The following is a 26,784-nucleotide window of genomic DNA, read 5'->3' as shown; positions in this document are numbered from 1 at the left end:
CCCTTCCTTTTGAAGTCTGTCTATAATATATGCAAAGGAGTTCCTGCTACAAAAAAAGCCCTGACTATTTGATTCATAGGCAGCCATGGAACATCAACAAAAGGTGGGGCTGGCCAAGCCTCTTGGGCTTCAGTCCTAGTCTGCATATCTTTTGGAGTACAGAATCATAAAATTATAGTATAGAATAATAGAACTCTGCATATCCTCTGGAGTACAGCCAACCTTCTTCAGTGGCTATGAAAGCATGAAGAAGAAGAGATTGGATTTCTACCCCACCCTTCACTATCTGAAAGAGTCCCGGAGCAGCTTACAATCTCCTTTTCCTTCCCTTCCCCACAACAGACACTCTGTGAGGTAGGTGGGGCTGAGAGAGCTCTGACAGAAACGGCTCTTTCCAGAACAGCCCTGAGAGATTTATGACTGACCCAAGGCCATTCCAGGAGCTGCAAGCTGAGGAGTGGGGAATCAAACCTGGTTCTCCCAGATAAGACTCCGCACACTGAACCGCTGCACCAAACTGGCTCTCATGAAGCTGCCTTCTACTGAATTAGACCCCTGGTCCATCATTGTCAGCATTGCCTACTCATACTGGAAGCAGCTCTCCAGGGCCTCAAGTAGAGATCTTTCACATCACCCTCTACCCAATCCTTTTAACTGGAGATGCCAGAGACTGAAGCTGGGACCTTCTGTATGCCAAAAACATGCTCCATCACTAAATCCATCATAGGGGAAGGGCAAATTGGTCGTGGTGGACAAAGAGACACTTGTCAGCCTTTATGGACTTCCCCTCTAAGGAGCACCTAATCAGCTTGGAGTATGTTTGAAAACCCACCATCTTAGGTTTCCTGGCTCCATGCCAAGCAGAAGAGGGCTTTCTGTGTTTGTTTCTCATTTACCGGTAGATTTCTTTGATCTTTTGCTTATCCTCTGCCATAATGAAAGACGTTTTCAGTGCATCAGCCTTCTCCTCTGCAGGAGTTAGGCAACCCAAAGGCTTGGGAAACTGTGGTTAAAAAGTTAATCAGCATGAAGATGGTAGAGGTCAGTGGGTTTTGATGGAACATGAGAAGCCGCCTAGCAAAGCACTCGACTTCATGCCAGCAACACAGACAATTCAATACCCCCAGGTAGTCCTAAGCAGCTGTAGTCACAGCTCAAGACTTTTTCAGAGTGCAGCTTGCTTGCCTTTCATGCTGGGAGAAACCAAGGAAGGGTGAGCGTAGGTAGTGATTCTCTGTCATACATACAAGCATGCTTCCATTGATGGAGTTGTTAGTTTATTAGCAAGGCATTGCTTAAATAACATCACTGAGTTTCCAAGATTCTAGTCCTCACACAATGTATAATATAGTGGGTTCTAAGCATTGAGGAGGCGAGGTGGTAGTGATATAAAGCTCTTTATTCAATACAGCATGGTAGGCGGCTGTACTAAAAAACTGAAGAATTGGGCCAATGGGGCCAACTATATACAACACTGGGTTCCCATGATAACACGTTATTGGTTCATTCAAACCAGCCAGGGGTCTCAGATTGGTGCAGGGCAGCAAGGATTTGGATCCTACTACCCAATGTTCCCAAGTCTCCAAGCTCAGTTTGTATGGCTCCAATGAGCCAGGCAGGAACTCCTAAAACAGTCTTCACTTGAGTCCAGTACACCACACAATGTAAGCCGTCCTCTGAGATGCCCACTGTGGACAGTCTACTATGTTTCATTTCCTATTACACCTCAAGTTTCTTATGCAGTTCTTAGGCAGAAATGAGCTTTGGAACACAAAGGGCTAGGGGCAAATATTGGACTGGGATGTGTATTTCAATTGCTTGGCAGCAGAATAGGTAAGAAGGATGATATTAGACACCCTGTCCTGAATGCAACCTGGGTAATTGCATTCAAGAGGCTAATGGTTTTGGTATTGGAATAGGAGAGGGTAACTTAGATACCATTCTCTGTTGGCCATGCAATATACTGGAGGACCTTGGGACAGATACCATCTTTATCAGCCTGGCCTGCCATAGAAGGTTATTGTAAAGATAAATGGGAGAGAGAGATTTGTCACCCAGAGCTCACTGAGTGGCTCAGTGGTAGAGCATCTGCTCGGGAAGCAGAAGGTCCCAGGTTCAATCCCTGGCATCTCCAAAAAAGGGTCCAGGCAAATAGGTGTGAAAAACCTCAGCTTGAGACCCTGGAGAGCCGCTGCCAGTCTGAGAAGACAATACTGACTTTGATGGACCGAGGGTCTGATTCAGTCTAAGGCAGCTTCATATATGTTCATATGTTCACTGGAGAATGATGAGATAAAAATGTGGAGAATTAATAAATACCCATAATGTCTCACTCTAGATTTCATCCCTGATCGCTTGATCGCTAACCCAGAGATCCATGCTAAGACAACTGGACCCACCAGGGGTAGTCAATATTCTTGCAATCAGAAGTTGACAACTGAAAAATTTGCTGTTCTTCCAAATTCTGCTCTGAACTTTGGTGCTGACCTAATTTATGAATTAAATCCCCCTGTATTCTGTTTTCTTCCTCTCTTCTCCAAGTCCATTTCATGATTAATTTAGTTCCACTGAAATTTCCTTCACTGGTTGCTAAGCCAGAAACACATTTCCTAGCCTATTAATCACAGCTCTGGACCCATTTGTGGAGGGCAAAATGAGAGAGAAGCCACGCACACACTTGGTTCTAAAACACTTTTGCAATTGTGAAACATTCTGCATGGTAGGAAAGGCAATAAAAATTGTTAAGTAGAAAGTGTGTCAAAAAAAGAGAGAAGAAGATGGATCTCCACAGATGCTTTGAATTCTAATTTTTTTTTTTTTAGCATCACAAACAAAAACCTCCCAAACAACCCAATGCAGGGGAGCACTGTGGATCGTAGCCCTGGGATTTTGCAAACACAGTACCGGGCTGAGTGCTGTGCCTCCACAGGAAAAAGTGGAAGATGTTCGTGTTTCCTTTCTTTAAAATTTTCCTGAAGGTTTGCACACAAAGAATCGCACAACAACAATTTAGTTTGGTGTTCTAACCACTACACCATGCGGGCTCTGTTTATTTGCTTGTTTTTTTTTTATTATATGAACTGCCTTGGATAGGCAAATGAATGAATGAATGAATGAATGAATAGATGGATGAATAGGAAATTGACTGAAGAATCTGAATACACAGGAAATGGCATAGGTCTGTCAAAGTTTCACTATCTTTGGCATGTTGCACCAACATCTCTTACATCTAGCAGTTACCCAATGGAGAAAGTGCTTCTTTCCCAAGCGAGTCTCTCTAGTGTTCCAAGAGGCTGTTGGATCTAATACAGTTGTACTTTTTGAGTCATGTTGAAGGGTGCCATCCAATCTCTCTGAGCCAGAAGGGAACTTCATACAGTGAAATCAAATTCATTACTAAACTTCACGATAGTTTAGAATCCAGGTGGGGCCCGGAGAACTACAACTGATCTTCAGACTACAGAGATCCTCTAGAGAAAATGGCTACTTTGGAAGGTCTCCCCTATGGCCTTGTACCCTGCTAAGGTCCCTACCAGTTTAGGCCAATTTGGTGTAGTGGTTAGAAGTGGTGGACTCTAATCTGGAGAACCAGGTCTGATTCCCCACTCCGTCTCCAATGCAGCTGTTGGGTGACCTTGGGTCAGTCAGTTCTCTTGGAGCTGTTCTCTCAAGAGCAGTTCTTGGAGAGCTCTCTCAGCCCCACCTACCTCAGAGGCTGTCTCTTGTGGGGAGAGAAAGGGCAGGAGATTATAAGCCACACTGAGAATCTGAGTGAAGGGTGGGGTATAAATCCAACTCTTCTTCCCTCTCCAAACCCTGCCCTTCCCAGACTCAGATCTTTAGGAATTTCCTAACCTGGCACTGGCAACCTTACTAAGCTACCAAGGTATTATCATCTAAGTCAGCGATGGCCAACGGTAGCTCTCCAGATGTTTTTTGCCTACAACTTCCATCAGCCCCAGCCAGCATGGCTGATGGCTGGGGCTGAAGGGAGTTGTAGGGGAAAAAAAAACATCTAGAGAGCTACCGTTGGCCACCCCTGCTCTAAGCTACACATCTGCAACTCTTCAGTGCCACTAATACTTAAATGTGTTTACCCATGTGCCATTTCCAGTATGTGTACATCTCCTGGGATCAGGCACGACAGAAAAAGTGACATCTTGTCACTTGCTACAAGCCCTGGCTGCCACCTACTGTAAAGGGAAGTAATTTAGCAACCCCCACCCCCACCCCTTCCTAAAAACTACAAGAGCTTGGGCCGCGTTGGCTTCCAGAGGAAACAATTGCTGGAGAGTGACTGGCATCAGACAGCCTGATGCTGACGGTGCTGTCAAGGGCATTTTTAATGATGGACCAAGGACATGCCTGGCTGTTTATGACACAAGGTCTTTAAACAACATGAGTGACAGTCTTAGCATGCAAAAGCAGCATCTTGTAGAGAGAAGAGTCAAGAAAATCAGGTGTGGGAATGCACGGAAGAAAGCTCCATGTGAACAGATCTCTGGTATTCCCCAGGGGTCATAGTCCCACTGGTAGAAAATGGTCTTTATAGCATTGTGATGGGGAGGGAGAGGTCTTTGTCTGCAATTCACTTCTTTAGGTGGAGCCATTGATTCCTCTTATTTTCGTCTTTCTCTTTTGAAAGAGGGATTTCTCCTTCATTCCTCTTTGAAGAGAAATCAATGCACTCTTGTGTGACTTCAGCTCTTGCGGTTCTCCTGTGACACACCACCGTGTGGCGCTCCAGCATGAGGGCAGTTGGGATCTGGGAAGATACCGCCTGCTTCTGAGCAGCTGTAGAGTGAAATGCTGAAGCTCTGCAAAACCTCTCCCTACCCCTCCGCTCTTTCAGCTTCTCTTCGATCAAAACGGAACCGATTAGAAATGGAATTTGAATTTCTTACAAAAGGAAAAGAAATGGATGGTCGGATTTGAAGTAAGTTGGAATTGGGTTGGAATCGGGTAAGAGGAATGAACAGAATTTCTCTTAACAATGCTACTGTTTTCTCCTTTCCCTCTTTGTCTATTGCAGAAAGGTCTCCACCACTTTAAGCAATACAATTATAACTTCAGGCATTGGTATTTCAGCACCTATATGACTGGACAGCAACATGAGTCTAATCTTAAGAGTGCCTTTAGGAAGGCCCCAGGCATTCCAAGCTAGGATCAAGGTGTTCCACTTAATTACAAAGTCTGTTAGTCTATTAGAGGAAAATAAATGAAAAGTTCAGTGGCACCTTAAAGACTAACAATGTTTATGTCCAGGCTTCATTTTGGGTAGGATCTCACAGGAACGGAGCTCCGGAACCCCTAAATGTTATTGTGCTCTTTCTTTCTTACTCAACCCCCCCCCCACACACACACACACACATCCTTGCTTCTGGACTCCATTGTTCAACCCCCCCTGCGAGAATTTTGCTGAACTCTAAGATCTGACAAACTTTATAATATTTCCTCCCACAAAAAAATGGGGAAATAACCAAAACAGATAAAGCAGACAGATTGAAATCTTCATCATGCCACTGTGGCCACATAGGAGAAAGTAATCTGAAAAGTATGATGGGAGTAAGGTTTTATGATGACAATTCTAATTCAAGAAGCATCTGAAGGTAGATGCTGAGCTTATATAATTGAGTCCACCTTCTGGTGATGTCAAGGGTGTGCGGCTTATGCAAATGAGTTGTGCTAATGAGCTCCAGCACCTCTTTTTCTACAAAATGACCCCTGTTTATTTCAATATGGACTTTTGGTGAGTCCAACAAATGAGGTGTGACTCATGAGAGCACATCTTAAAATAAATGTTATTAGTCATTTATTCATGTACTTAATTTATACCCTACCTTTCTCACTGAGGACATGAAGCAGACCACACCATTCTATTTTATTTTATTCTCAGAACCACCCACTGAGGTAGGTTAGGTTGTGAGTGTGACTGGCCCAAGGTCATCTAGCAATCTTCTGGGGCCAAGTGGAGATCTGAACCTGAGTCTCCCAGATCCTAGTCCAACACTCTAACCATGACACACCACACTGGCTCTTTCAGGTAACAAGTGGACTTCTGTTCTGTTATCAGAAACTGCTAGCAAAACTAGCGAATTGTTTTTACTGTTTTTATGTTTTTATTACTCTGCTCTGGTTAGGCCTCATCTAGAGTATTGTGTTCAGTTTGGGGCACCACAATTTAAGAAGGATACAGACGAGCTCAAACGTGTCCAGAGGAGGGCAATGAAGACCAAGTCTTAGGAAGAAAGGCTGAAGAAGCTGGGTTTGTTTAGCCAGGAGAGGAGACAACTGAGAGGTGATATGATATGATCACCATCTTCAAGTGCTTAAAGGATTGTCAAATAGCAGATGATGTGAAGTTCTTTTCTGTTGCCACTGAAGGTTGGACCAGAACCAATGGGTTGAAATTAAATCAAAAGTGTTTCCAGCTAAAACATTAGAAGAAGATAATATTAGATTTTATATCCTACCCTATACTCTGAACATCAGAGTCTCAGAGTGGTCACAATCTCCTTTACCTCCCCCCACAGCAGACACCCTATGAGATGAGTGGGGTTGAGAGAGCTCTTACAGCAGCTGCTTTTTCAAGGACAACTCCTACGAGAGCTATGAGAGTTATTAGGAAGACCTTCCTGACCGTTAGAGTGGTTCCTCGGTGGAACAGGCTTCCTCGGGAGGTGGTGGGCTCTCCTTCCTTGGAGGTTTTTAAACAGAGGCTAGATGGCCATCTGACAGCAATGCTGATTCTGTGAACTTAGGCAGACCATGAGAAGGAAGGCAGGAAGGGTTGCATCCAGTATTCCCTCTAAGCTGAGTTAGTGTGAGCTAGCTCACAGATTTTTAGCCTCCAGTTCACACATTTTTGTTGGTTAAAACAATTTTATTTGGTAACATATGGTAACAAATTATATTTCTTGCATCATTAGTAACTTCTTTTATGTATCCCATATATTACTTTCTACCCACCCCTTCCCCCGTTACTTGACCCCCGCCGGTGTTATTTACTTGAAGTACTAATGTTTAAAGGTACCCTTAACTAATAAAAACAAAAAATAATATTCTTCTTTTTTTTAAGACTTAATCATTATCACAAATTGTCCAATGTCCTTTTATTTTCCACTCTTTTTCTACATATCTTCTGAACATTTTCCACTCCATCTTAAAAACTTCTAAATCATAGTCTCTTAAAATTCTTGTTAATTTGTCCATTTCACTCCTTGTCATAACTTTTACAATCCAATCCCATTTCTCTGGTATTTTTTCTTGCTTCCACAACTGCACATATAATGTCCTAGCAGCTGAAAGCAAGTACCAAATTATAGTTCTGTCTTCTTTTGGAAATTTTTCCATTTGTAATCCCACAGAAAAGTCTCTGCAACTTTCTTAAATTCATATCCCAAGATCCTAGAAATTTCTTGTTGAATCATCTGCCAATACTTTTTTGCTCTTTCACAAGTCCACCACATATGGTAGAAAGAACCTTCATGTTTTTTACATTTCCAACATCTGTCTGGCGTCTTATTATTCATCTTTGCCAATTTCTTAGGAGTCATATACCATCTAGACATCATTTTAAAAAAAAGTTCTCTTTAATACTATGACACGTCAAAAGCTTCATAGAGTTCTTCCACAAATATTCTCAAGTTTCCATCTGTATTTCTTTATTTACATTAATTGCCCACTTAATCATTTGAGATTTCACTACTTCATCTTCTGTAGACCATTTTAAAAGTAATTTATATAATTTTGAAATTAATTTTTCGTTGTCTCTAAGCAGAACTTTTTCCATTTCTGTTTGCTCTTTTCTTATTCCTTCAGTTTTAATGTCATTCTTGCCAAGCTCTTTATTTGTTGCATTTGAAACCAATCATATTTATTATTCAGCTCTTCAGCAGTTTTCAATTCTATTTTGCCACTTTGTATTTTTAATACTTGATTATATGACAACCACTTTTCTTCACTCGTCTCAGCTGTTATTTTTATCACTTCGGCTGGCACTATCCATAACGGTTTTCTCTCATCTTCATATTTCTTATATTTCATCCATGTATTTAGCAAGCTGTTTCTTATATAATGGTGAGAGAAAAAGCCATCTATCTTTTTTCCCCATAATACATATAAGCGTGCCAGCCAAATTTATTTCCATGACCTTCCAACGCTAAGAGTTTTTTGTTTAACAACATTATCCATTATTTTATCCATACTAAGCAAACTGCTTCATGATATAATTTTAAGTCTGGTAATTGAAATCAGCCTCTCTCTTTTGCATCTGTTAAAATTTTCATTTTAATTCTTGGTTTCTTCCCCGCCCAAACAAACTCTGAAATTTTTCTTTGCCATCTATTTAATTGTTTACTGTCTTTCACAATCAGAATAGTTTGAAACAAATACATTATTCTTGGTAGAATATTCATTTTAATTGCGGCTATTCTACCCAACAGTGACAAATTAAGTTTATTCCACTTTAACATATCTTCATCCATTTTACGCCATAGCTTCTCATAATTATTTTTGAACAAATCAATATTCTTCATTGTTATCTCCACACCCAAATATTTTACCTTGGAGGTAACTTCACAGCCCGTTAGTCTCTGCAATTCTTGTTGCTTATTTATTTGCATATTTTACATAGAAGTTTTGATTTTTCTTTATTAATACAAAGTCCCTCCAACTCCCCATATTCTTGTATTTTGGCTAACAACAAAGATGTGACTTGTATGGGGTTTCATTTATAAACATGATATCATCTGCAAATGCTCTGCATTTGTAAGTAAATCCTTTTACTTTTAATCCTTCTATTTCTTTATCTTCTTGAATTTGCATCAGTAATATTTCAAGAGTCATTATAAACAACAGTGGGGAAAGTGGACAACCTTGTCTTGTACCTTTACTAATTATTATGTCTTCTGTAAGATCAGCATTTATACATAGCCTTGCACGTTGTTCAGTATATATTGCTTTTATCGTTCTTATAAAGCTTTCTCCCAGCTCCATTTTCTCCATTACTGCAAACATAAAATCCCAATTTAAATTATCAAATGCTTTTTCTGCGTCCGCAAAGAATAATGCTACTTCCTTTTCTGGATGTCTTTCATAATATTCTACAATATTTACAACAATTCTGATATTGTCTCTTATTTGCCTTTTGGGAAGATACCCCCCTTGATCTTCCTTTATAAAATTTATCAAATATTGTTTAAACCGTTCTGCCAAGATTCTTGTATATATTTTATAGTGATTATTTAATAATGAAATTGGTCTATAATTTTTTACGTTCGTAACATCTCTATCTTCCTTTGGAATCAACGAAATAACAGCTTCCTTCCATGTTCTTATCATATCCTTTTGTTCTTATCATATTCATCAATTTCTGAAGTTTCGGGATTAACTCCTCTTTGAGGGTTTTAAAAAACATAGCTGTATATCCATCTGGCCCAGGTGCTTTTCCATTTTTCATTGCATTAATTGCTGCTTCAATTTCTATTTTTTCAATTGGATTGTTCAAAACTTTTCACATATTTTCTGCTAAGGGTGCTATTTTTATCTTTTGTAAGTACTCATTCATCTTTCCTTGCCTTATTTTAACACCTTTAAATAACTTGACATAATACTTAAAGAATTCCCTTTTTATTCCTTCTTGATCTACCGCCTCTCTTCCATCCACCACAATTTTATTAATAATTTTACTTTCTCACTTTTTCTTCAGTTGCCAGGCCAAATATTTTCCGGGTTTGTTTGCTCCCTTGAAAGATTTCTGCTGCAATCTTTTCAGATTCCATTCCAGTTCTTTATTTAACAAATGTCTCATTTGCGTTTGTAATATTGTAATCTCCCTTATAATTTTCTTTTTCCTTGGCCTTTTTCTCAGTTCCCCTTCTTTTTTCTTTATTTCATTTTTAATGTCCAACATCTGTTTTTCTTTTGCCCTCTTATCTTTGTTATTCAATGTAATCAATATTCCTCTCATTACTGCTTTATAAGCATCCCAGACCATCTGAAATTCTATATCATCTTTATTGTTTATTTGGAAGAAAGCTTTAGCTTCATTTTCTAGAGATGTCACTATTTCTTTATTCTGTAGTAAATTTTCATTCAATTTCCATCTTCTCAACTTCTTAGACAATTTTGTAATCCACATTATTGGGTTATGGCCAGCCCCAATTTTAGGTAAAAACTCTATTTTCTTTGTTATAAGGCCTAAGTCTTTAGTGCCCCACAACATGTTAATTCTGGAAAAAGTTTTATGTCTTGCTGGAAAAAAGGTATAGTCCCGCACTTCAGGATTAAATTTTCTCCATATATCCTCCAGATTTTCTTGTTTGACCAATTCAAAAAAAGACTTTGGCAATTTTCCTTTCTTATTTTTTTTTTACCCCCAGACCTATCCAGTGTGTTCTTAATTGTTCCATTAAAGTCCCCCATTATCAAAACTTGGTCATAAGTCAGTTCATCAAATTGTTGTATAATGTCTTTTTAAAAAGCATCCTTTGCAGCATTTGGTGCATACAGTCCCAATAACTTTTTTTTTTTGCATTTAATATTATTTCTACCACTACAAATCTTCCATCTTTACCTTTAAACACTAATTTCAGTTCCAGTTCTTGTTTAATATAGAAAATCACTCCCCTTTTCTTCTGTTCATCCAATGAATAAAAATTTAGTCCCAGTTGTTTATTCCATAAAAATTTGTAATCCTTTTGTTTGATAGGCACTTCTTGTAAATAAACTATATTACAATTTTGCTTTTTAATCCAATGAAATGTTGCCTTTCTTTTTTGTGGTGAATTTAGTCCATTTATATTCCAAGATAATAATTTGTAATCCATCATGGTGCAAATTCTTTAGGTTCTTCATAAAACCTATGCAATTCCTGTGTGCTTGTAATTGTAATCCTTTTTCTTTGCAGCTCAAAGCTCAGACCTTCAGGAATTATCCATCTATACCTCATTTCATTGTCACATAGTTTTTCTGTCAATTTTTTGGAAGGATGGAAGGCTGAGTCAACCTCGAGCCAGCTACCTAAACCCAGCTTCCGCTGGGATCGAACTCAGGTGGGAGCAGAGCTTGGACTTTTCTTATTACCATGAAGCCTTGAAGCTTTATGGGTTTGGAGATCATTATCCTTTAAAAAAAAAAAAAAAGGTAGTCCTCTGTGCAAGCACCAGTCGTTTCTGACTCTGGGGTGACGTCACATCACGGCGTTTTCATGGCAGGGGTGGTTTGCCCTTGCCTTCCCCAGTCATCTACACTTCCCCCCCCCCCCCCAGCAAGCTGGGTCCTTATTTTACCGACCTTGGAAGGATGGAAGGCTGAGTCAACCTCGAGCCAACTACCTGAACCCAGCTTCCGCTGGGATCGAACTCAGATGGGAGCAGAGCTTGGACTGCAGGATTGCCGCTTACCACTTTTTGCCATGGGGCTCCTTCACCCCGTGTAGTAGTTCCTGGTAATTTTAATTAATCATGTCTGCACTATTGAAACCAGCCTATCATGAGGCTGTGAAATTTTATTTTGCCAGGGTGTGCTGACCATGTCTGTGTGCCAATCTTGATTGATCTATGAATGTAACAAATAAAGATATATGAAGATTTTAGTGCTCGTGTCTTCTTCCCAGAATCATCTGTCTTCCCTCCCCTAGATAGTTCAGGACCTGGAAGGCAGGTCTTCACCGGCATTGGATAATGATCTCCAAACCCATAAAGCTCCAAGGCTTCATGGTAATGTCAATTGGCTAGAGTGCATCTGCTGGAGAAACAGAGCCCGGTTTCCCAGATAATTTGAATAACTTCAGTAAAGCGACACAGTTCACTGGAGTTTGAAGTTCCCAGCTTTGATGGTTTCCGGTCTATGTTCCATCCCCCTGCCTCTTGCCCCTCCCTCTGATGTATTAGATGTTATTTGATAAATTAATTACCTCTGCAACAGTGTTCACAATTTAGGCCCCACCTCGCACTCAAGTCTCGGTCTGGCATTTGATAATGATCTCAGGGGCCGCACTGCTCCTAGACTATTTCATAATCAAAAGAAATGTCAATCGGATAATATGAAAACGAGCAAACAGAGGGAAATGCAGACAGCTCCGGAAAGCATTAATGAAAAGCTGCTGAATTAGAATAGCCCACCTGTGGATGGCCATGTCGAGTCCATCTGAATACCAAACAGATTCATTACCAGCAGTGCTGCTTGCTTGGCTGATTTTCCAGAGAAGAATGTGTTCGGCCTAAGCTGGGTGTAATAGGATGAAAGGGACGGTGCTGTTTGCAAGGAGAGTGGAGGGAAGCATATTCAGACAGGAGGGAAGAACTTTCCCCACTAAGTAAGTCTTCTCTGCACAAAGCTGAATGGACAAAACAACCCAGAGAGCTCTCCCTGCCTATGCCAAAGGAAGGGACAAATGCAATTCAGCAGCATTGAGTTAAAGGCTCAATTCATATATACAGGGGTGGCCAAACTTGCCTAACACAAGAGTCACATAGAATAAATGTCAGATGTTGGAGAGCCACAAGACATGAACGTTAGATGTTTGAGAGAAGGAAGGGAGGGAGGGAAGAAGATGGATGGGGAGAGGTGGAGAGAAAGCAACTTTAACTTTAAATGCATTCTCCAAGCTGCTAGCTGGATTGGCTTGGAGGAATGATTTAAAGACAAAAATGCCTTCTCCAAACCAGCCAATGGAGTGGTGGGGGCTTCAAGAGCCACACAATATGTGTGAAAGAGCCACATGTGGCTCCCGAGCTACAGTTTGGCCACCCCTGATATATAACAATATAACAATCAGCCATGCTTTATAAACTGTGGCTTAATCAAACTGAGTTACAGTTATAGGCCAGTTTTGGTGTAGTGGTTAAGAGTGGTGGATTCTAATCTGAGAGAACCATGTTTGATTCCCCACTCCTCCACATGCAGCTGCTGAGTGACCTTAGGTCAGTCACACTAGTTCTCTCAGAACTGTTCTCTCAAGAGCAGTCCTCAAAAGACCTCTCTCAGCCCCACTTTACCTCACAGGGTGTCTGTTGTGGGGAGGGAAAGGGAAAGGAGATTGTAAGCTTCTCTGAGACTCTGAGTGAAAGGCAGGATATAAATCCAATCTCTTCTTCTCTTCTTATACTGTCTGAATGCAGGCAGCTCAACAAACTAGGGTTTATTGACTGGCATCCAGCTGGGACTTGTTTGTTAACCATCATTGGTACTAGTGGAATCTTACAACATTACCTCAAAGTGACGATGTCAAGGGATGTCATGCCATCAAGGTGACAACCATTTGAATTTTCCCACTACCCCCCACCAGCTTCTTGCCAGTTGCCAGCAACTTGCCTAGCAGCCATTTTGTGAAGGCACCTACTAAATAGACTCAAAAAATTCAAATGTGCTCGCAGGCTGAACAAGTTTGGGGACCTCTGTGGGAGGTGATGGGAAAAATCTCTGCCCAAGGCCCTGAAAAGTTGCTACCAGTGACAGTAGAAGAGAGTGGTTTTGGTTAAGCGAGGGTGTGACCTGGTAAAGGACAGTTGCCTTTAAGAAGGAAGTGTGGCTCAGTGGTAGAGCGTCTACTTTCCACATAAAGGTCCCAGGTTCAGTCCCCAGTACCACACATTAAAAAATTTCAGCAAAAGTACACATGAACCACTTCCCGTGTCAGAACACTGGCCAGTGAACGCCACATTCTTCAATTTAGGGTAATCCTCAATTATCTCTGTGTATAGGCATGGCCTTTCAAACAGATGTCTCAGTATTTCCCGAAAGGCATAGATTTTCAAACACAAGCTCACGGGGAAATAGGCGAGTCAATTCAAAGGGCCAGGCTGAGAGAGAAGTGAGAGAAAGCCAGCCCAGAGAGTGTTTTTTTTTTTTTTTTGCTTTGCTTTGTCTCCTGCTGCGAGTGAGGAAACCATCACAATTGCCGTCCCCTCATTGGTCATGACAAATGCGAAGTAACTCCAAGAGCGTTGACTAGAACCTAATCGCTTTTCCAGCAAATGAGGCATGAAAAGCTATTGTCAAAAACATGATGTCCAAAGTGTACGCTGTCTCTCCATCTTCCTGACTGAGAGAATGCCGGAAAGCCTGAGGTGAGTGTGAGGGAAGTCTGTGAACAATGCTGTGGTTGTTCGTTTGGGGCCAGTCTCAAAGCACACATGATCTAATTGCAGGATGAATTTTAGAGAAATTTGGTACGAGAGAAAAGAGGAAAACAGCACAGAGGGAAATCACCGAGTGAGAAAGGGACTGAAAAGGCAAAGTCACCTGCCACCCATAGGATAGAAGTCAAGCACAGGTGTGCTGATTCATTAAGCATGCAATGAGAGGAATCAATGCCATAACACGCCATAGTCGGAACATAAACATGGACTGTTCTAATGCACCAAAGTCCTGCTAACTGCATTGTCATTCTTTACCAAATTCGTGCTCACTCTACACATTGCAAGGGCTATGAGAAGGGATGCGGCTCAGAGACAGAGCATCTACTTGGCATGCAGAAGGTCCCAGGTTCAATCCACGGCATCTCCCATTCAAAGGACAGGGTGGGAGGCAATGTGAAAGACCTCTGCCTGAGACCCTAGAGCAGGTGTGGGGAACCTTTCTTCTGCCAAGGGCCATATGGATATTTATAACATCATTCGCGAGCCATACAAAATTATCAACTTAAAAAACAGTGCTCCGCTGAGGGAGAATGATTCAGGCCAGCAAAATTAATGCAAATAATTGTTTTTCTATTTGAAATCGTGTGAAGAGAGCCTGATCTGGCACACACACAGACACACACCCGGGCCGCCACCCTAGGCAAATGCATAGGTCCAAGGCTTTTTTTATAGAAAAAGCCCAGCAGGAACTCTGCAGCATATTTGACCACATCCCCTAATATTAGCATATTAGGTCACACCATCTGGGATAATCAAGTGTAAACTGAACTGGGACAGTAACTTTTCCAGGCCCTTCAGCAATTCTGGCCAGCCAGCCAGGCCCCAGGGAGGCTGCCGCACAATACATCTGGGCCCTGTGATCCCTGCCTGGCCCTGGGGAGGCTGCTGCACAGTGCAGCTGGCCCCACGATCCTCGCTGGCCAGCCAGGCCCCAGGGAGGCTGCCACATGGCTCAGCTCAGTCCAGCAGTCCCCGAGGGCCACACCAAGTGACCTTGAGGGTCGTATAAGGCCCTCGGGATGGAGGTTCCCCACCCCTGCCCTAGAGAACTACTGCCAGTTTAAGTAGACAATACTGACTTTGATGGCTTGATGGTCGGATTCAGTATAAGGCAGCTTCATGTGTTCATGTGTAACGTACCCATGTAATGTACCAGAATCAGCACGATTCTGCTGCCATTAGAAAGCATTCAGAAACCAAAATGAAAATTTAAAAAAGGAGGGGGGAGGAAAAAAGAAACCAAAACTACTGCAAAGAAAGATGCATTTCTGAGGGCCAGCATTCCAGGAGGTGCTGCTCATGAAATAAAGAGAAGGCTTTCAGGGTATATTTTTGTCTTTCCTTCCTTTGAAGGCTTGGGGGCATGAAAGGTAAGGTAAGGTAAAGGTCTGGTGTAGGGGTGGTCAAAGTGCAGCTCAGGAGTGGGCCTGGCTGAGGCTCTCCCAGCAAATTCCCATGGCTGAGTGGGCTTGCCTAGAAGACCCCGCTCTGACACCCTAGTCGCTACCCCAAATGCCCTGTGCTGAGCTGAAGAACACCAGCAGTGAAAGATGACATATCAAATTTGAATTGAATGAGACTCGGAGAAGAATCAAGAAAAGGATGGAATTATCTCAGTTCTGGTTTCCAATGGTGCCATTTTGCAGTCTGCATGATCATTAAGTTAGGGTATATGTTGACACAGCAACATGAACACAGTGACAAAACCCAGGGGGTTTTTGTAGCAGGAACTCCTTTGCATATTATTGCAGCCCCCCCCCACTGGTGGAACCAAGTCCCTGATGATGTTAGAGCCTTGCGGGACCTTGCCCAATTCCACAAGGCTTGTAAAACAACACTTTTTCGTCTGGCCTTCAACTAAAGTTAGCACCAAAACTGTTTTAAAAATTTGTTCAATACTTAAAGTGCAATTGTTAATTTTAATTGATCTTACTGTAATTGTTTTTATTGTATGGTTTTATTGTTTTATTGTGGATTTAATGTTGTTGTTAGCCGCCCTGAGCCTGCTTCGGCGAGGAGGGCGGGATATAAATGCGATAAATAAATATTAGGCCCCATCCCCCTGATGTAGCCAATCCTCTAAGAGCTTAAGGAGCTCTTAGTACAGGGTCTACTGTAAGCTCTTGGAGGACTGGGTACACCGTGTGTGTGTGTGGCCTAATATGCAAAGCAATTCCTGCTACAAAGAAAGCCCTGGATGTAGGTAGGTTTTTGGTCCAGCAGGAGATGAGGTGGATCTTTAGATCTGACCCACAGGAGTCTTAATAATGAATGGGATTTATCCTGTTTGTTTATAATTTTGTAATTTGTACGGTAGCCAAGGTAATTTGAACATGTGGACTTTCAAGGAATGCTCCATCCTTTGGCTAAGTAGGTACACCTATTGCATGTGTTTAAATCCTACCTTCTACGTTTTAACGTTGCAGACTTTTGGCTGGCTACACATGAAGAGGCTGCTGTGTTAGTGAGCATTCTTGCCTATGAATATTTTGTGAAATGGAAAAGGTAGGCTGAAATAAATGATGTATTAAATGCTTGTTGCCAATGGGATCTTTTAGATTCTATATACTTTGTATAGTTTCATCTTTCATGCAGCTGGGGAAAAGCTTCTGTAAAACAAGAGTGAGTATTGCTTTATCGCTATGAAAGCTGAATGAAAGTTGAACTCAGGGAAGATTACCGTTTTGTGAACTGAGGATCCCCCTTCATGAAATATAAGCCTTTTTGCAGTTTAATACTTTAGAAATTTGGGATTCCCAGTTCTGTTTTGTAGTACTTTCTGTATAAGAGAATTCTGTTTGAGAAATGTGATAGATTTGTATTGAAATTCTATATTCAGGGTTCATTTTGTAGAAAAATAGGTGGTGGAGCTCATTAGCATAACTCATTAGCATATGCTGCCACCCCCACCCCCACCAGCCAAAAGCAACCCAACACAAGAAAAGAGAACCCCGGTGAGCGAGGCTTGCTTGGGCTGGCTAGAGATCCAGCCAGCCCAAGCAGGCCTCGCTTGCCCGGGGCTCTCCTTGGCCACACACCCCATCACAGTCAAAAGGCCAGCAAGCCACCCGCCACCCAAAATCACATAAGAAGTGGAGAAAAGGTGGTGCAGACTTCTCCAGGGGTTAATATGGGCTGCTGGGGGTGTGGCAAAGCCCCTGGCGGCTAGCTGGCTGCCCACTTTCCTAATCCAGGAATTGTTATGCAGCTGTTATTGCACCTATTCAATGGACAAGGTAGTTAGGTGGGGAGGAGGAGGGGGGCCATCAGAAAGATTCAGGAGCTGTGCTCCTGTGAGCTCCTGTCTATATTGAATAAGTATTCTGGAATATATTCATGCATTATTGAGGCTGGTTGCACCATTCATGCAAACTAAGAAATACTAAGCAAGTTGATGTGAGCCGTTGCCTTAGCACGGGTTCCTGATTCAAGAATACGCAGTCAGAGGAAGTGGCAAATGAAACACGAATTAAACCTGGGTCTCGTGTAGCCACACCTGTTGAATAGAGGACTGCTACCTCAGGATTGATTCAGGGATATACAGCACCATCTGCGTCTATCAGCAAGGGGAATATAAAGACAGCAGGATTTGGCACCTATTGTTTGCAGCATCCAGTTTGGATCCTATTTGCAACAGAGCCTTTGTTTGAGGACTGTGGACTCTTTAAGTTTCAGTATTTGGTTAAGAGCATTTGATGCTAGCCATAATAAGTGATGCATGAGTAAAGAATGTAAAGCATTTACTTGAAGCGTGTAATTAACACAGTGTTTTGTTGTTTTCTAATGTATCTTATTTATCTCTTACTTTTGGGCACCACATTTTAAGAAGGATATAGACAAGCTGGAACAGGTCCAGAGAAGGGCGACGAAGATGGTGAGGGCTCTGGAGACTAAGTCCTATGAGGAAAGGCTGAAGGAGCTGGGCATGTTTAGCCTGGAGAGGAGGTGGCTGAGAGGTGATATGATCACCATCTTCAAGTACTTGAAGGGCTGTCTGATAGAGGATGATGTGGAATTGTTTTCTGTGGCCCTGGAAGGTAGGACCAGAACCAGTGGGTTGAAATTAAATCAAAAGAGTTTCCAGCTCAACATCAGGAAGAACTTCCTGACCGTTAGAGCGATTCCTCAGTGGAACAGGCTTCCTCATTTGGAGGTGGTGGGCTCCCTTTCCTTGGAGGTTTTTAAACAGAGGCTAGATGGCCATCTGACAGCGATGAAGATCCTGTGAATTTAGGGGGAGGTGTTTATGAGTTTCCTGCATTGTGCAGGGGGTTGGTCTAGATGACCCTGGAGGTCCCTTCCAACTCTATGATTCTGTGATTCTATGATCTGGAGGTTGGCAACCATGAGGTGGCAGAGTGGCCTGTACCATTTCAAGCTGCCTCTGGGGAGGGGCATTTTAAAAAATCTTCCTCCATGCCAAAATAAAGAACTCTCTATAAATAAGTCACTAACACATCAGACAGAGATGTGTTAACCTGCGTCAAATTATTTTGGAGAGATTTTTTTCTTTTGATGCAGGGGAGAACTCTCACGTGTGATTCCCCCCCTCCCAACACAGAGACAGGCACTCTTTCAGTTATATGATCTCTGAGCTGATGTGACATCCCCTAACGTACACAATACATTTCCGCTCTTGCTGCTTTTTTTGCCCCCTTTCCAGACGTACGGATCCTGGCCTCTGATCAGGGAAGTTCAAACGCAGCAAGGTGTGCTGTCACTTCCGAGCCCTCTTTTGTAGGAGAGAGAACCTGGAGCAGACATGGAGCAAAAACAGCCAGGATGGCTGGATTAAGGGGCATGTCGACAGATAAGCCCTGACAGGTGGAATCAGTCGCTGTCATGGGAAGAGCCTCACCTGCAGAGTCACAGGCAACTCTATCAGGCACTGGAGCAAAGGGAAACGTGCCTGGGAGGCAAACGGTAGACTTTTGCAAAACAAAAAATGAATGAACAGAGACAGCAGTGGGGATGCTCAAACCCCCACCGATTTGGCCCATGTTCTGCTTCCATTTGTGAGCAAGGAGTCAGGTTTCTCTACTGAGCCCTTTGATCGCTCACGAGCCATTCCAACACATTCGGTGGGCTCCGTCTGACATATTCAATCAGTACAGTATCATCAGCACACGTCTTCTCACACCACCCAGTTCCCCACAGAAAGATCTGCTGTTACTGTGCCATGCACTACATATATACAAAAGCGGCATCAAGTTACAACTCACTTACAGTGACCCCCAGCAAGGGACTTTCAAGGCAAGAGAGAAGCAGAGGTGGTTTGCCATTGCCTTCCTCTGCAGGGTCTTCCTTGGTGGGCTTCCTTTCAAGGACCGACTCTGCTTAGCTTCTGAGATCTGATGAGATCGGGCTATACCATGCTGCCTTTCCTCCCATGCCACGTGCTACAGACAAATTATTTAAACAGAAGGAGCAAACCACAGTGTTTTTAATTAAAAAATTGGGGGGGGGGGGTCTGTGCTACAGATATTAATTTGCACATGCACAGCATATTGATGGAACTCTCTGTCTGGGGCAGTGATGCCCTGTATTCTTGGTGCTTGGGGGGGTCAACAGTGGGAGGGCTTCTGGTATCCTGGCCCCACTGGTGGACCTCCTGATGGAGACTGGTTTTTTGGCCACTGTGTGTACAGAGTATTGGGCTGGATGGGCCATTGGTCTGATCCAACATGGCTTCTCTTATTCCTTGATGTGCGTCATTGAATTACCTGATCCAACCAACCATCCATGTTCCTCAGGAAGAACTGATTCCATCTCCCCTCCCACTCCCAACTATGTACAAGCTATATAGGAGGCCACCAAGGAATACCAGGGTTGGGATGCAGAGGCAGGCAATGGCAGACCACCTCTGAGCATCTCAAGCCTCGAAAACCCTAGAGGGTCACCGTAAGTCAGCTGTGACTTGGCAGCACTTTCTACCACCACCACCACCACCTCCATGCCATCTTTCCATCCAAATAAGGTTCCCAAGGCAGAAAATATATTAAAAAAAGATTAAATATGTAAACATTAAAACAGCATTGGGGAGGAATGGTGGCTCAGTCCCCGGCATCTCCAACTAAAAAGGGTCCAGGCAAATAGGTGTGAAAAACCTCAGCTTGAGACCCTGGAGAGCCGCTGCCAGTCTGAGTAGATAATACTGACTTTGATGCACCGAGGGTCTGATTCAGTAGAAGGCAGCTTCAAATGTTCATATGTTCATTTTAAATAAAGTGTATATACTGTATTTCAATTTTTAAAAATCAACACACCTACCACCAAAAAAACCAGAGGAAAGGCCAACAGCAGTTATGGGAGTATGCCAACAACAATCACAACAAGAACAAAATCTTCACCCACTGGGAGAAGAGAACAACAGAGGAAGACTGAAAATCCTTTTACGGGTTGCCACCCATCTACAATTTAGTGTTGCCAGCTTCCAGGCAAGGCCTAGAGATCCCCTAGAACTTCAACTGATCTCCTGACCACGAAGATCAGTTAACCTAAAAAAACAAAACAAAACAGAGCCCTGTGGCTCAGTGTCCTAAAGCTGCAGTACTGCAGTTGGAGCTCTCTACTCATGACCTGAGTTCTCTCCCAGCGGAAGCTGGGTTCAGGTAGCCGGCTTCAGGTTGACTCAGCCTTCCATCCTTCCGAGGTCAGTCAAATGAGTCCCCAGCTTGCTGGGGGGAAAGTGTAGATGACTGGGGAAGGCAATGGCAAACCACCCTATTAAAAAGTATGCTGTAAAAGCATCGTGATGCGACGTCACCCCAGAGTTGGAAACGACTGCTGCTTGCACAGGGGACTACCTTTACCTTTTTTTAAAAAAACACAGAAGCTTTGGATGGCATCGTATCTTTCTGAGCTCCCTCACTTCCCCAAATCCCACTTTCCCTCAGGCTCTGCCCTCAAATCTCTAGGAATTTTCCAGCACCCTTCTTTAAAGTTACCATTGAATTTGTGAGCCCAGGGATAAGGAACCATTTGATGTCAATGAGGTTCTCTCCCAGATGGAGACAAAAGTCTCTCAGGCTGACAGACACAATTCTACTTCTGTTATGGCTGCTCCTCCCCCCTCAAGCAGCCTGGCCTGGCCTTTCCCTCAGCGAGGACTCCCTCACGTCCTTATTTAATCCCCCAGCTTGGTCAGGTGTGGGGAACGTTCCTTCCCTATCTGAAATTCATTTTGACTCAGCACCTTCCGCAGCTCCAGTTCTGAAGCGAAGGTTTTGATTTATGCCTGGAATCCATCCGTCCGGCCAGGCTTGAATGGTTCCTTTTAATGACACGCCAATTGCTTGTCAGGCCGCTGTCCGTGGCCCGCTCGGTGTTTGGAACACACCGTAATTGCTTCATTTATACGCTCACGTGTATAAGTGAGCATGACTAATCTAAAGAAATGTCTCTATTTTTAAGGCAATATTCCACCCCCCCCTTCCCGTTCCTCCTCCATAAACATTAAAAACGATGAACATGGCTGTAAATATGGGCTCCAGCATCACAAGCAGGTGGTGCTAATGGCTCTTAAAGAATCCCTGAAGGGACAGAATGGGAACCCACCATAAATTATGGGGCTTTTCTGCTATGGGAGGAAACAACAAAAACACCGGCTTTTTCTGCAGGGGCGGAAATACAGACAATGATTGATTGAATTAACAAAATGGGAAGGGGGGCTATCAAATTCTGCATGCACACCAGATCGGTTTGAATACTTCCATTTCAGTTCTGCTTCTTCCTGATGCGAGCGCCATCCATTTGTCTTCCCCATCCACTTTCCGTTTCTTCGTGCTGGTCCCACCCGCCCCTCTTGCAAAATGTAGTCATTTTTCAGCATGATTTGTGAATCAGTAGATCAGCTTAGGCATATATTATACATACAAATGCCATATATTGTGCACGCAAATTGCATAACCTATGTGTAAAAGGAATGAACGTGCCATCAATGCCAGCAAAAAAAGAAGGGTAGATTGAAACCATTCATAAGAAACAACACATGGAAACAAAAGAAATAAATAGGTTGTGTCGGTTCGTCCCCATGATGGAGTGAGCTTCAACACACAGGGCCTTCTCTCTCTACTGTTCATAGAACACAGGCTTGCTTGGATTTGAGGGGCCAGCTCAGAAAACCTTGATGCTTTTTGAAGCACATGTCCTCATGCGCTGTGGATGCTCATGGGGGTCACGTTTCATCCATTGAAGAATTTTTAAAGGCAGGGGTGAAGAAGAGCTGGTAAGCCATGACAGATGACTCCGTTGTTACGAATTGGATAGACCGCATGCTTTTTAAGAAATAACAGCACCTTGAATTATTTGAGAGACAGACTCATATTGAAGTGTTCCAGGGCATTCAGGCTGAACAAGCTCAAGACCCATCAAGATTTCAGGCACAGCAAATCTGGAACTGGTGAGCTCCCAGGGTAGGGCTGCCAAGCCCCTGGGTCAAGCAGGGGTTCTTCCACCCTGGAGGTTCCCAACTTATCGGCCCACATTGGGCCAGCGGGGGGAACCTCCCTCAACGTCGCTGGTGCGATGGAGTCACTTGCGGGTGACATCATCACACCAGCGATGTTGTACACAGCCACATTAGGCATTTCCAAGAAAACTCTATGGTTTTCCCAGATACTCTAACAATTTGTATCATAGAGTTTTCCCTCCCAAATTGTTAGAGCACCCGGGAAAACCATAGAGTTTTCCCGTAGAGCAGCCGCACAATGACGTCATTTCCAGGTGATGTCATTGCATCGTGTGCACGCTTTGTGTGTGCACGAAAGTCCCCCACTGGAGGACACAGGGGACTTGGCAACCCTATCCCAGGGAGGGGGCCTGCCTCTTCACTCACAATCTGAGGCTAAAACCAGTGCCAGCAACCAAGGAAACCTCCTCCAATGAAAGATTTATGTGGTCTGAAGAGAAACCAGCAACCTCTGGGAACCTCCTCCAGCAAATACCTCTGAGTATGTTAGGGTCCTTGACTTCAACAAAAAGTTTTCAGGTCAACATTACCTGCTGGTCTGAGCAGCTGGAAGACCCACTTTTCCCAAACAGAGACCCTGTCAGCTATGTGCATTGAGGCTTGTCTTTATTACCTTAAGTGTTTATCTGAATGCTAACTAACACCCCCGCACCCCGCCTCACTATCCTTGAAAATGTAAGGAAATGTGAAGAATAGCTGGGAGAGACAGTCCAGGTGCCAAAGAGCTTTCTAGAGGGCTTTGAAGTGTTAAACATCTAGCTCGTTCTCAGGCCAGCCGAGCAAGGCCACAGCGGGGGAGGAGAGACAGGCCATGCCGGAGAGATAACAGATAAGAGAAATGCTCACTGCCAAAGAGACAGCCCAGGTTTTATTATGGGAAGCAACTTAAGGCTCCTTGCTTTGATGTGTATGCATAAATGCTTTTGCTTGAACCTCTTTCGTCATTAGTATCATTGACTCTGCGCTGTGCAACATTGTTGTAATCAATAAATGGAAACTTATTTTTAACCTAAAATAAGCCTATTCATTCTTGGAACCTCAATGCCACTATGCTGACAGACCCATTTTGCTCTCCCTTGGCGTTCCCGTCCTCAAGCTCAAAAGAAGATGGCTGACAGACCCCCACAATTAAACAGAAAGTAAAAGAAGCCTCATGTTGCTTGGAATTCGATCAGTTCTGCGCCCACTAAAAGAGGTTTGATGGACAACTGTTGTTCTCGCAAACTAGATGCATATAGACTGAGATGCCTCCAAATTTCTCCTCAACCAGAATTCCCTCTGCAAGGGGCCACCCCAGTCCAAATTGTCCCTGCACAGAATGGAACAACACAGGCATACTTTCATTTCTCATGTTCAGAATTCTTTTTGAGGAGTTGGGCACCCACTAGGTATGCATTTGAATATGCACATCTTAACATTGCTGTGGAAGCAGGGACTATAATGTGACACCTTCTCAAACAAAGGACATCTAAGACACATCAACAAAGTCCACAGATATATGCAGTGGATCATCCAAACATCCAAACGGGGTTTGAGTACGAAATGGAAGGAGCTGCATTCATTCAACCCTACTACTTTTAGCTTCTTGGACACCAAGGATTAACTTCCATTACAACCACCACCACCACCACCACCTTCATGGGCATAGCAGCCACATTAATAACAGAAAAAGAACAAGGGACAGTTCAAACAGTCCTGGCCCAGTCTATTAAATAATTACTTGCCTCATCGATGCAAGGAACAAGAATTTCGCCACAGTTTCAATCACCATTTGATTCCAAGAAGATAACGGAAAAAAAGGGGGTTGTGTTCAAACTTCTATTATCACTCCTACATCTTAGTACTTTAGATCAGGTTTTAATTCATTCCCTTTCCTCTCAGGTCCCTGTAAATTTGCCAGGTTGCTTCTTCCCACACACAACAAACAGCCTTTTCCTCTTATATATCACTCTGATGTCACATATCCCACTGAGGCACTGGACAAAGCTGCACCGAAGGGCTAAGCACCTCAGACCCAAGGATGATTTCATCAACAGGACGGAATAACGCAATGGAAAGCAAAACTTCCTTTTATGGGACTTCCTCATGGAGATTCTCATCATTTCAAGCTTGGGTCTTAAATTCCCACTCTCATTCCAACACTCACATTCCCAAGTGCACACACGGCCTACAGAAAATGGAAGGAGCATCCACCTTGCAAAAGACGAAGGGAACCTTGCCAAAGGGTCAGGGAACCAGTCAGGACTCTGACCTTTGTGTCCGGAGATCGGTGATTTCCTCTTCCAGGTCCAGCAGAGATGCCGCTTGAGCCATCACTTCCTTGCTGCAGGGCAGAGATTTCAGCTGCAACACCAGGAGGCCCAGGCAGAACTTGGCTCCCATCTCTTCCAGCTCCCCAGTGCCAATCTGCAAACCCTGGGAGAGGGAAGCAAGAGCAGAAACCAAGCTGAACTTTTGAAAAGAATCAGAAATTACTGTGTTAGGCTAGGGAAATCATAGTGATTACAAGGTGTGTCTTTCCTGCAAGGGCAGAAACCTGAGCATGTGATAGTGCCAATGGGTTGCCTCCATTGCCAAATGTCTGGCAAGACCAGACCTTTAGGTGCAACATCCAGGTACATCAACAATGCCTTTAACCACGCCATGCAATAAAGCTGCTCTTTCCTCTCTCTCTCTGCCGCCTCCACCCTTGAGTCTTCAAAAAGACGTAAACACCATCAACAGCAAAAATGACAAGGGCCGAGAGACCATTAGCAAATTATGAAGTGTTTACATGAAATCGATAGGAAAGCAATTATGAGATAAATGCTTAAGGAGCTCAGATCCTAATCAGGTTTTAGTGGCTTTCTAGCAAAAATAGAAGCCTTCATGACAGGTATGCCCCCTTCACCTTCACAGGTAAGGCTGAGAATAGCTCCTGGGGCAGGCACTGCTGCCACATGTCTCCTGTTGCCCCAGTAAAAAGCAATGTGACATCTGCCTGTGGGTTGGCTGCTGTTTGCATGATGAGGAAACTTACCATCAGCGATCATGTTTCATGTTAACTCATAGGGTTGCCAGGTCCAATTTAAGAAATATTTGGGGACTTTGGGGGTGGAGCCAGAAGACATTCAGGGTCCAGCAAGAAGCCAGGTAGTGACAAGCATAATTGAACTCCAAAGGGAGTTCTGGCCACCACATTTAAAGGGACCACACGCCTTCTAAATGCCTTCCCTCCATTGGAAATAATGAAGGATAGGGGCACCTACTTTGGGGGCTCACAGAATTGGACCCCCTGGTCCAATCTTTTTGAAACATGGAGGGTATTTTGAAGAGAGGCACTGGATACTATGCTAAAAATTTGGTGTTTCTACCTCAAAGAACAGCCCCTCCAGAGCCCCAGATACCTGCAGATCAATTCTCCATTGTACCCTGTTGGAATCAGTATCCATAGGGAATAACGGAGTGGCTGACAGATATTTCCCTCCCTCTCCCCCCCCACGTTCTGATGACCCTGAAGCAGGGGGAGGGCCTCCAAACCAGGGGAACCCCTGCCCCCACCTGAGGATTGGTAGCCCTAACTCATAAGAAAGGAGGAGATGCCAAAGGTTTGCCAGCTTTTGTGGCAGCCATGCATCTGGTGTAACATCCAGTCCAAGCCGAGGCCAGCACTAATGAAAAGCTAAGGTAAATCTTCCCCAGTTCAAGCAGACTTTCTCCAAAATACTCAGAGGAAAACCAGCATGGTGAAGCCAGTCAAGCGTTGGCAAATGGCTATGATTCAGATGCCACAAGCAAAGCAATGCTGACCCCCAGCCAAGACATCTGTGAACCCTTTTCCCATCCCCACTGAAGACTGACTGCTGAAAAGCACAGAAAGTGAAATGAAACAGGAGCTGTGATCCCACGCACGAAATAACGCGCTTTTGATCCACTTTCAATGCACTTCCCAACTGGATTCTGCCAGTTCACACAGCAAACTCCAGTTGGAAAGCGCACTGAAATCGGATTGAAAGTGTATTATTTAGTACATGGGATCGCAGCCAGGTTCTCATTTTCTCTCTGCGGGGACATGCCGCTCTTACTATTCTTTCTTTCTTTCTTTTTTCAAGTGGGAGTTTATATATCCAGAGATGATGGGAACTGGACCTTGAAAGGAGAAAAGAGACTGCAGGCTCGCCTCCACTTTGA

At 43.5% G+C, this 26,784-nt stretch overlaps 1 protein-coding gene across 1 annotated transcript in view; it reads right to left on the bottom strand.

Annotated features, from left to right (window-relative positions):
- AGBL1 (AGBL carboxypeptidase 1) overlaps positions 1–26,784 on the bottom strand; it is a 686,235-nt gene that overhangs the window by 191,758 nt on the left and 467,693 nt on the right. Inside the window, exon 22 of the mRNA XM_060260374.1 lies at positions 24,866–25,029. Coding sequence (XP_060116357.1) covers positions 24,866–25,029 — 164 coding nt within the window. The remainder of the gene's footprint in view (positions 1–24,865; positions 25,030–26,784) is intronic.

Source organism: Heteronotia binoei, chromosome 19 (assembly GCF_032191835.1).
Source record: "Heteronotia binoei isolate CCM8104 ecotype False Entrance Well chromosome 19, APGP_CSIRO_Hbin_v1, whole genome shotgun sequence".
Classification (NCBI taxonomy): domain Eukaryota; kingdom Metazoa; phylum Chordata; class Lepidosauria; order Squamata; family Gekkonidae; genus Heteronotia; species Heteronotia binoei.
This window is presented reverse-complemented; position numbering and strand designations above follow the sequence as displayed.